This window comes from Ornithodoros turicata, chromosome 7 (assembly GCF_037126465.1).
Source record: "Ornithodoros turicata isolate Travis chromosome 7, ASM3712646v1, whole genome shotgun sequence".
NCBI classification, from domain to species: Eukaryota; Metazoa; Arthropoda; class Arachnida; order Ixodida; family Argasidae; genus Ornithodoros; species Ornithodoros turicata.
Genome location: NC_088207.1, coordinates 48,595,086 through 48,606,663, shown reverse-complemented (window position 1 = coordinate 48,606,663; position 11,578 = coordinate 48,595,086). Strand labels below are relative to the sequence as shown.

The 11,578-nt window shown below is 44.7% G+C and overlaps 1 protein-coding gene across 2 annotated transcripts in view; it reads left to right on the top strand.

The window, feature by feature from the left end:
- Positions 1-1,934: 1,934 nt before the first annotated feature.
- LOC135401359 (cyclic AMP response element-binding protein A-like) overlaps positions 1,935-11,578 on the top strand; it is a 111,784-nt gene continuing 102,140 nt past the window's right edge. The window contains exon 1 of one of the 2 annotated variants that reach the window (XM_064633729.1): positions 1,935-2,180. In XM_064633729.1, the coding sequence (XP_064489799.1) occupies positions 2,094-2,180 (87 nt within the window). In that variant the 5' untranslated portion in view covers positions 1,935-2,093. The remainder of the gene's footprint in view (positions 2,181-11,578) is intronic. The other variant, XM_064633730.1, reaches the window with a different exon arrangement.

The following is an 11,578-nucleotide window of genomic DNA, read 5'->3' as shown; positions in this document are numbered from 1 at the left end:
TCATTTACTCCCGCGCATTTGGTCCCCAAAGGGACTATTTTTTTGTGGCAATGCATTTAGTCCCCAAAAGGGGTAAAAGTACTCCTTTTTTTTTTTAGAATGCACCACTAGTTTTAGGAGTGCATGGCATGCAGTGTCTTCGTGCCTCTTAGTTACGTCTCTCACAAATAAAAGTTGTGATTATAACAAATAGATGCCACAACAGATGTTCACGAGCATCCTTTCGTTTGTTCCCGTTTGTCCGCGACACATTGCGCGTGTGTAACCCGAAGATAGAAACAGATGTCGCACTTGACAAATAACGCATTGTCAAGTTGAGATGCAATAAAGTAAGGTGCCGCTCTTTCCCTGCTTTCTAAAAACAGAACTTCATCACATAACACGCTCAAACAAACTGCCGGACAGGTTGACATATCGTTTGGTTTTCTGATTTGTGGAAAATATGAGGCGTATCTTCTTTTGTGACAAGTAACATACGTATATCCAAGCCACGACCTACTAGATTATAGCGACCATGTCATACGGACCCCTTCCCAGCGCCGCATTTGGAGGCTAGCGGTGACGCTACTCATCGGCCCGGTCATTGTTTCCTCATTTTCTGCAGTACTCTGTACTTTAGCTTACCTTAGTATTTTTGTACAAGCGATGATGCTTCCTTCTGAAGTTGGTAATCATCATTATTCTACGCGTTCTCATAGGAACTGTTGTTGTCGTCTGCTACGGTAATCGGGCGTCCGCTTCTGCGCGTTCGGAATTCACATTTCCATCGTCCAATCATGATGCAGATCTCACGGGCCGATGAGTACGTAGTGCCCCTAGCGGATCGTGCGGACGGGCTTCTCATTGGGTTAGCCGATTATGACATGGTCGCTATAGTCCAGTAGGTCGTGATCCAAACTAACCTGCCTGATTCTGATGGTATAGCCGTAACTTTTAGCAGAACAGAATTAACGACGACAACAACAGCATGGCAGAGCTAGTGTTTTTCACATTTTGTTTACATTTTAAGCAGTTCAGTATACTGGAGCAAAAACGCAGACATAAGACACGTGCACGCCTGACAGAACCTGTTAATACGTATCAGTGCTATTTACAGAATTTCTTGGAGAGCCGCTTGTACAGCACATACAAGCGGATTGGCAATCCGCGAAACCCATTTTTTGTTTCAGCCTATATTACAGAGAAAGCTTAGCATGAATTTTTAATTCTTAAATTAATGGCGCATTTAATACGAATAACACAAGTCAGTGGTCCTTCTGGTATGGGTTATTTTATCTCTTGTTTGCCCGCCGTCTTCTTTGCAAGTTCTTTCTCATTTCCTTCCAACCTCGTCAAGAGCTGTACGTAATATACATCGTAATGAAATGAACGAACAAATTCTACTGCGCCACAAGTGAAATTTGAAAGTTCCCGCGCACGGCGCTCTGATATCCTGAAATACATGCGCGCTGTCAACAGATGTCCTCGGCTCCTCGTGCGCTTAATAGGGCACGCAAAGAACATCCGTAAAAGATGAAGTACACGCTCACACTTAAAAGAAAGTGTGGCACACAGGTATGAAATCACATAAAATAGCAGGAATGTATCTGCTGTTGGGCGTCGGTCGCTTTGTCCAAAGGTGCGAAGACCGCTCATCCTCATCCGTCTGCACGCTGCCTGGTCCCGCCCCCTTCACAACCAATGAGCGACTGTTGCGTGTCGGCGTCTGCTACAGCCGCGCTTGAAATTGCCAGCTATTCCATTAAAAAATAATTCAAACCAAGTTTCTGACTTAAAGCAGTATGGTTTATCTCAAGTGACACAAAATACAACGCTCCTGCTGCGTTGAACACCATTTGAACCAGTGATTTGAACGCCGCTGCATTTTCTTCTCTCTTTCGTTCCGCGGAGTAGTACTGCGTGCCGAGGCTCGTTTCCGTTTCCGCTCTCTCCGGCGCTCCCTCGAACTTGTCGGGAGGAAGGGCCGCTCACTTACGGGGAATATTGGTTAGGTGGTGTGTGCAACTCGTTGGTGTTCCCGGAGAGCCTTCTAGGCACATATCTGCGGACCCGCTTTCGACTCGGAACGAACACGGACTTAATTCTTCACGACTATGGAAGGCTTAGAAGTCGATCGGTCTCTCTACGACATCGGCGAGAGTGATTTAAAGGATCTATGGGCGTCCGATTCATTCGAAACGGTAAGTGCGTTTACTCGTACAATTCACCTCACAGTACGACTTCATGCAGACACTTGAGCCACATGTTGCACAACAATTGTGTTCCAATCACTTCTTGTCGTCTTTGACGTCGTTTACTTCACGTGTTGGACTTTGTGTTGCGAAGTGATCGCAAAGTGTAAAAGCCTGTGCGCTCCGTCAAATTTTGCCGGTTCACCCGCATCGACAGAATCGGATCACTTAATCCGTCAGCAAGTGGTAAAGAATTTGAAGGAACTAGTGTGTTGTTTTCTCTTGAGTCTTTCTTTTCTTCTTTTTTTTTCGTGGACAAAAATTTTTCGCTTGGATAGGACACCTGATGATTCAGTGGAGCAATTGGTTCCTCCCGGAAGGAAAATAGAAAAAGAAAAAAAAGTCTCGTCTCAACTTCCCCTATCAGCATGTATGTCTCCTCCCGGCCAACGTTCTGCTTGGCAGGCAATTCGGTGAATGAACGCCAGCGGCGTCTTTACTTTTTCTCTTTATTTTTTCTCCTTTTTGTATGTGTATACGTTTATTTGTTCGCGCAAAGAGAAAAAGAAAATTGTCGGAGCTAGAGCGTCTTCGTGATGACTGAAGCCCAGTTCGCCCTTATCGCTTTATTCATTCTTCCGTTTTTGTTATTTTTATCGGTTGTGTTTGAGAAGCGGAGCCATATGCTTTCGCTCACATTGCGGGCGGGGGGAGGGGGGGGGGCACAGCAATTCGTTCAATGAATCCGCCTGCAATCGTTGCAGTTTGTCACATGTTACCGTCTGAGTGATTCATTCTGAGAGCCGAGGCGTGTATTCCTATCAGATTTGAGATATGGTGAACGTTGTCTATATGTGTGAGTAACAGAAGGCGTAGTTTATTCCGCGGCGAGCTGTACGCATAACGAGTTCTTCCCAGAATATGGAGACTGAGATAGGAAATCACACTGTTGTCCTTCGTTTAGTCCTTTGGCATCTATATATCCATCCTCTCTTTGACATTCCGTACGGCGACCTCACGAAGTTGCGTTCAGAACGGCGTGCGGCGGAGCGGAAGTGTTGAGGCCAGCCTCATTCGACAATTAGCAGGTCCGGAATTCTGGTGTCGTCCTTTGACGTTGTTGGCTTCAACGTAGGCGGGAACCATCACGACGACGACATAGTCGAGAAATATCTCGGGGCGTCAATTCCTTCGTACCTAATGACCGCAACGATGTGGCAGTCCTATAGCGGATGCGACCTCGCGAGAACAACGTGTAGCCGAGAAACATATATCGTGGTCGCAATACGTTCGTTCCTGATGGACGCAACGATGTGGCAGTCGTCGCAAGCTGGATGAACTCGCGGAGTGTACTATTCGTACCTCGACCTTGTGATTCCGTTGACCGGCGACGCGCGGAGAGCATTTTTCGGGTCCTGGCTGGAGATTCGACGTTTCGGTTCGGTTTATGATTCGTAAATTTGACGATCGCTTTCGAGAACACCATGTCTGGAGTCTCGAACATGATGGGAAGTAACTGTTCTGAGGCTGGAACACAGACTGACAAGCCCGACACACAGACAAGCACAACACAAGCCTCAACGTACCCCGATAGAGCATGTCGACGTCTGCCATATATTTCAATCTGCCCTGGTGTTTCGAGCATCTTGACGTCGATATCACGGTCTGCATGTTGAGAACAAGTTGCTGCGTTTGTTCCAATGTATTACTTCTATAACCAGAGTTCGCCTCAGCTATTAGATTTTTTTTTCTTCTTCTTCTGCTGAGTTGCGAGAACGGCCATGCGCTCGGGGAATTTTTACTTTATGCCTTGCATTCGTGACAGAGGTACCTGCTGTTCAAACGCTAAAGGAAACCGCGTCAGAGAGACGGAACGGTCTCACGTTTTCCTCATTGTTTTCGTGCACAGCGTCTTCACAAAGGCTTCCTAAATGCCGTAGTCGTCGTCCTCGCCTTATCTTGGTCTTGGAGGTTTTTGTGAGACGCGGAAAACGTTTCTCAAAGCTGCCCTCATGTCCTGTAGAAATTCTTCGCGAAGTACTCGTTTGCAAAAGATGAAAAAACAATGTCAAGTTGCTGACAAGATAGTAACCCGAAAAGAAAAAGACTGTTCAGAGCATCTATCCATGACAATAAGACTGCACGAAAGTCTTGTCATTAATAAATAGATAAATGCTCATAACAGTCTTTTTAGTTTTCATTTTGAAATGCGCTCAGTCAGCTATTGATCCATGATACATGCGGTAGAGTCAGCAATTTCTAGATTAAAAGTGACAGGGACGCAAAAAGTATGCGCACTGTACTCTAAAAGTTACTTGGAGTATATAACTTTGCGTTGCACGTTACAGGATAGAGTGCTTATCGCATCTAGCTATGAAACAGCTGATTCGTTATCACCACTATATTATTAGGGATGTGTGAATATTCGGAATTTCCGGTGCCGAAGTGAATAATTGAATATATATATTCCTGCTTATATATATATACATATATGTATATTCGATTTGAATTTCGAATCAAAGCGATGTGTCTTCCAAACCAGATATATGCTATAATAGTTCCTAAGTTCCTCGTAAATACAAACATGCCACAAGAGATTGTATAAAGCCAGCTGAGTGTTACTTGACACGAAGATTCCTATGCATACACAATGTGTGCCCGTATGTCGTACATCCGTACATATGCTGTCTGTGTGTTGCGTTCGGCCGTAAACTATCCGCTTCGAATTAAGAAAAAAATTTCTATTCGCACAGGCACAGCCCTAAAAGGTGATGTTGTTGTGTTATGCTGTGCTGCAAGAATAAGAGAATGGGGACAGAGGCGAAGTGCTGAAAGCTCTCCGTCTTCGGAGTATTCAGAAAAGAGCGCACTAACGTTTCACGTCAGGTGTTTCTAAAAGGCATCCCTTCTAATTTATAATGAAGTAACCTGAGCGCACGTGCGCCTAACATGCTTCGCTCCACATAGTCATTCTCTCCCATCATTATTGATGGGGATGAGGTCCACCACGTGCGGCGTGAGCGGGTCACTACCCCCCTCTGGCGGCGTGTTCCCAATCGTCTCATCCAAAAACGGATCCCTTACGCGGGCAACGAATGCTTCGATGATTATTGTAATATCGCGCTTATTGTCTCGTTGGCATTGTCCCGTAGTGCGACTTTCTATTCAGTGCGTTCCACTCTTCTTTCCCGTTTCTGGTCTTAAACTGGGCTGCCGTTGCCTGGTTCGAGAATGAATGTAATCTGGCGGGGAAATCAGCGAAACTTGCTGAGCTGAGCTGCCGCGCTTGAGGGTGTGTAAGTGGATGAGGAGCCGGTTTCTATTATCGTAATGTTGAACCAGTTGAAGATGTCATCGAACGATGAGGTTCCTTTTTGCCAGTTATCGTTCTCGTGTTTCTTTCTTCTTTTTTTCTTTTTTTGTCGTTTCGTTTTACAGGGCTTAAGCGTAAGCATTGTATTTTTATTGGTATCGTATTGGTATTTTTTATTGGATCTTGATTTCATTATCAGAGGTCCCGTTTTTAAACATTAATCCAGCTTTATCTCTTGCATGCGTGGAATATCATTTTTTGTACATTTCCTCATCGTCTTCCCATGTTAAGTCCCGAAATAAGAAATAAAATGCATAGGATGTAGAGGCAAGGAAGAAGAGAAAGAAAAAAAACACACACAAAGAATAACAGACACGCTGTTCAAGTGCTTTTTTCTTATTTTGAGAGAACATTTCCGTGCAGAGTGGGAATGCCATCGTCCTAAAGCATATCTTTCCTTCTCTTTAAATAACACATTCGAACTGCAATCGTATATAATACTCGTAAAAAACAGAACTCCGCTGCATAAAAAAATAAATAACTAAAAATAAATAAAATAACACGGTGAGAACAAACCGCTGTGCGAAATAATACCATTGTATTATCTAATATGTTGAAAAAAATCGGAAGCGTACGATTTTTTTATATCAATTGACGTACGTATATCCAAATGGACTCATAAAGGCCTACACCTCCAATTTTCAGCAAATGAGGCAAGATGACTATACCAGCCATATCAGGGTTCTGAATGGCAATTGGCTGCGAGCGTATTACGTCTTTAAGTGCTATTTTTAGAGCGTATACTCCATTGAATGACACACACATTTTCATGCTATGTTGTTGTTGTCGTTGTTGGAGACCGACAGGAGATGTCCGAGGGCGCTGTCATATTGGACATGTTTATAAATAATGCGGGACACACTTTTGTTTGTAAACAAAGTCCGAAACTGGGCGTGAACGAGACGGACGGGTACAAATTAACGGAGACAAATGTGTTTAAAGATTTTTTTAGCGACGCGTCGTTGACCGGTTTAATGATCGCGGTGGCCGCCTTCAACTGTGTACAAAAGCAGACCCACGAGAAAGCAAGCATATAGTTGGAGGGAGGGCGTCATTTCCACCGCCTGCCTTGGGAAAGACGCGGCTCATAGAAATGAGGTTTTGTTCCCAAGGATTGTTTGCGCAGAATAGGTGAGGGGGAGTTGGGGGGGGGGGGGGGCTGGTCAGTAGACGGTTGTAGAGGTTACGCATATAGTTATGCATCACTGGCGTAGGTTTTTCTCGAGGGCGTCTGCCGGTTTGGCTCGTATCGCGTGGTCATGCCGGTTTCTGATTGTTTCCTTCAATGTCTCGTGTTCTGCTCCATAGAGTATTGCAAACGTACGCTGTTGAGACACTGTGTTGCACCTCGAGCTAACCGTTCCTTCTATGTCGCACCGTTCAGGAATTTTCTGTTTTCACCGGCGATCCAGAACATATATCTTACTCAGGTAAAATAAAAAATAAATTTCAAGACACGGGTTTGGTGCTTGAATACATTTACACTCAAATGCACGTTGACCGTTAGGTCGTGAAAAATAAAAAAAAAAACGAATCTTTTTTCTAAGAAATGATAAAGCAATTCTGCCAGACCTATTCCAAGACGCCACGAACAATAGGGAGCTTGAGTACACCGGAAAGTGTTCGCGATAACAGTTCAGAAAACATGATAAGCCGATCACCCTCTTTCTTTGGAGGGAGTGACATCACATTGCTAAGTTTGGATTTGATATCTTGTTTTATCGTATCGTTTTCCTAAAGTTCTTCCAATGTACTAAAACTCGCTATTATCTTGTACGTTCTGTGCCTCCCATATGTTACCGACGAAACACTCCAGAATCTTATCAGCTGCATGGTTACACAATCCGACCACGCGCACTGGGTTTTCAGAGCGATAGTCCCAGGTTATTCCGAGGAAGCAATGTTATCTGTGTGCTCCTTTCGTCACACAGGTGACAACTACAGACAAGGAGGAGTAGTTCATTATCACAGCTGAATTTCTGCTTTATGCTTTTCCTCACACGAGAAAAAGTGGGAAAAAGCAGCTACGACATCGGGCTGGAAGACCGTTGAACCTCGACACGCATAGATTAGAAACGACAAAACGTTATGGCAGTACGATCTCAATATATGTGAAGATGCAGTAAGATAACCCCGCAAAATCGAGCCGAAATCTACCAGAACCCGAACCTAAGCACACAGTGTATCGGACGGGATTCGCGGAAGCATATTGTCGAGTCCTCGCGCCTGAGCGCCAAATGGTCGGCATTTACGATCGGCAGAGCCATTATTCAATTTCGCACCTGCTCTCATTACGGCAGCCTCGCATTTCTGATGGCGGCCCCCTCCTGCAAACCTTCTTCTCCGCAAAGACACGCTGCGTACTCACGGAACTCACTGCGGACAAGGAATGCCAACAGGCGAGACCGGATTTTCTTCGTTGTCGTGATGGTTACAAATATGTCCTCAATTTTTGTGACATATCATCATATTTGCATTATAAGACGGAAGAACAAAAAACTTGGAAGTACCATACGAAATACCAAAGCGTAAAGTATACTTGACAGCACACGCAAATACTTGGGGATGTAGTAGAATGTATTGCGGATATGTATATCAGCGTGTATGCAGCTTGTTGGGATGGGTTACAGTAGATGGAAAGTACAGAAAAGTAACAAATTCTCGCTGAGCACATTCTAGAGATTGTGATATGATAATAGTTGGTCATTACGTTGTGCACACATTCTACTGCACGCCAGATTATTGAGGCAGGATGAATCTTTCTACGTGTTGTAATTTTCCTTATAAAAACCTGGGAAGAAAATTCAGCGTCGAGCTCTGACGTCGGAGGACCGAAAGCCCCCGTCATTCGTATTGGTTGTCGAAAGCACGTGATCTCGCACGCGGCTGCCCCAAATGGCGGAGCTGCATGCCGTGATGTCGGAGTTGAATGAGTTTCGTTATTTCGATATTCAGCGTGACCATTCAGACACATCACACAGCAGCAGCAGCAGCAGCAGCAAGTAACATCACTTTTATTTATTTTTTATAATCTTTTTAAAATCCAGTATTACTTGGGGCGGAATATGCCACAACTCCTTTAAGGCTGACACCTGCGCAAAGCGTTGCTTCGTAAATGCATCGCCGTAGAGGGAAAATCGTTTTCCGTTATCAAAAATAACGTCTCCCGCTCCATTAGCGTGTCGTCATCTTACAAATCCGTTACCGCTTCCGGTTCGGCTACCTCCAAGCGTCTTGCCTGAAGCAGAAGACCCTTTGCATCGACAGAGGAATCACCACGGACAAGGATGAAAGCGAGATGACAGACGAGAGGATCGGGCTGGCTGAGAACGTACACGTATCTGGACATCGGAATGTGCATCCACAATCTATGCAATTCGCTTATTTCAAGGGCAGCGGTCTGCGTCGTCCGGTAAATACCAATCTCCTAAGGAAGCCCGCGGCGTTTTGGTTCTCAGTTTTTATTTTAGAACAAAATTACTTACCATTATCCCGTCGTGACTTGCTGATTGTGACATTGATCTCTGGAATTCTCTGGCATTAGTAAACCTTTCGTCCACGTTGCACAACGACGGCGAAGTATTTTTCGTCTGACACTCTTTCCTCAATCGTCGCGTCATGACAGATCACCGCGACCTTCTCGCTTTGTCAGGTCGGATAACTGATTGTATTGCATTTTTTTTTTTTTTTTTGCCGAAGTCAGACTACCTTTGGCCGATCTGAAATTTTAACCGTAACGAGACACTTGGGGTTTAAACGATTATTGGTCGTAATGAGACATCGGCCGTAATGAGATGTTACCTGGAAGATTTTGAACGGCGCTGCGCAAAATCATCTGTGAATTAGACACATCTTTCGCTATAACTGTGTGGCTTTACGATGAGCTTTACTTTGTAGCTTTACATGCTTTACGCAAGCGCAGTGTGGCATGGATCTCGAAGATGTTATTTTTGCCTGCGTATTTCGCCCCCCTTTATCCATCATCGAGCGCCGGCCTCGGTATCACACCGCGGCCGGCATCAGTTCGTAGCGTGTCAGCTTACTGCCAAGGTTACGGGTTCGATTCCGTCTGAGGACTCCAGTAACTCGGTGGCAGGGTACAAAATTAAGCCGTAGAAAATTAATTCAAATCCGCAGTCAATAGAATTAATTAAGAATTAATCAACTAGATCGAACCCTGTGGCGTCCGTCACGATCATATAGTTGTCTCGCGTCGAGAGTTCACAAAATATCATTATGCCTTCAGCACTGTACCTCATTGCATACTTGAACCTTGCATTGCATACTTACCTTCGTTAATTTCGATCAAACTGTAACGCGCATCGGCACACTTGGTTTATTACTCGGGGCACGCACGACGGGTACACTGCACGACGGGTACACGTTGTCGTTGCAAAGAGTATATTGTAGAGGGTTGGGTATACAAAACCGGTGAAGAGCGAAAGATTAAAAGGCAGAGGTGTCCGTGCCGGTCGTGATGTTCCTTTGAACATGCTTGCCTTGAAAAAACAGGAGTTGAGCAGTGTGCCAATCCGGATGTATCGGGGGAAAATCTTTGGGAGGGTTCCGCCTCTTGCTGTGATGCGGGTAATGTCCAGCTTCGGAGGCGCGGAATTTATATGTCCTTATCGTGCTTATTCTAAAGACTCTTTCGGGTCCTATATAAAAACGGTATATTGCCGAATGCTATATAGAGGTGGCTTTGACTTCTGTTTCAAAATGGTTTGTTTTTCTCTTGTTTATTTTTTTCTCTTCTTTATTTTTTTCTCAATAATTGTTTTTCTTACGGGCTTGAAACCACAGCTGTATAGGGGGCAATATAAAGCGGGCTAGTATAAACGTAAAAAATCAGTGGGAGGTAATTCAGCTACGTCTATAGTCGGTAGAGATTGTACGAAACACGTTCAGGGTGATTTTATTCGATGGCATTATGAAATATGAATCCATAATGTCTGAGACAGGAACACAACCGGACGGTTCTCTTTTGGGAAGAAACCAATATTACCACTGATCGAGATAATGCGTTAGTTCGCACAGTAGCTTTTTGCAAATTGTACGTGAACAGGCATTTGATGTCAGAGAGAGTGGGGGGAGCATGATATACTTATTGAAAATCGAAAACTTTATTGGAACACTTTCTAATTTAGTTGTTATTATTACTCTGTGATGATCCTAGAGTGTACTAAACAATTGTGTGAAGGAAACTTCTTCCTTCTTTTTTCTTCTTTTTATGGATAATACGTATTACCACTGTCACAGAAAAAGGCTTTGGCAAGTATTTAGTAACAATACCAAGTTCTCCAAGAGTAATTAGCTTAGGATTTCGCAAGGTTTCTACCAGTGATGTTATCTTCCGAGCTTCTAGGGAAACCGCGGCTGTTTCCGGCGGGCATCCCCCGTTGCTGAAACACATGCGTTCGTTTTTCAGCCGCGTGCATCGGCGCATTGCGGTATAGACGTGACATAGCTGTCATGCGTTTCGTCTATATGTTCGCCGCGTATGTACTGTATCACCCGGCGTACAACTCGTTCGTTTCGTATGACAAAAGAGCGCCGCGCGATAGTGCATGTAAGCGTTATCCGTAAATCTGCCTGCTCATGCCTACAATCTCTCGCAAGTTATCCCGACGGATAAATTTAGTAACACACGCCGAGCTCTACGCACGAAGTATATCTCCATATAGTACACGCTCAAAAATAGCCCGAGCATTATCACGTAGTGAATTAACCCTGATTCCCTGCGGGGGCGGTTTGGACGAGGGCACGCGGATACATTTCACTGAACAGCATCCTCTGCAAATAAATCGATTCTGTGCCCGTCCACTGCATCGACGCCGACGGGCATCACCCACCGCCAACGCGCTTGATTAACGCAGCGTGTGTTTTTTTTTTTTTTTTTTTTGGGACCATTTTCGAGGTAATCCTCCATCCGCCCCCGAGATTTGGCTATATGGTGGGGGTGTGCAGCAGTGCAGTGAGCGGGGGAAATGTCAAAGCGCCATGCAGACAGTGTTCGGAAGAAATACCCTCTGCG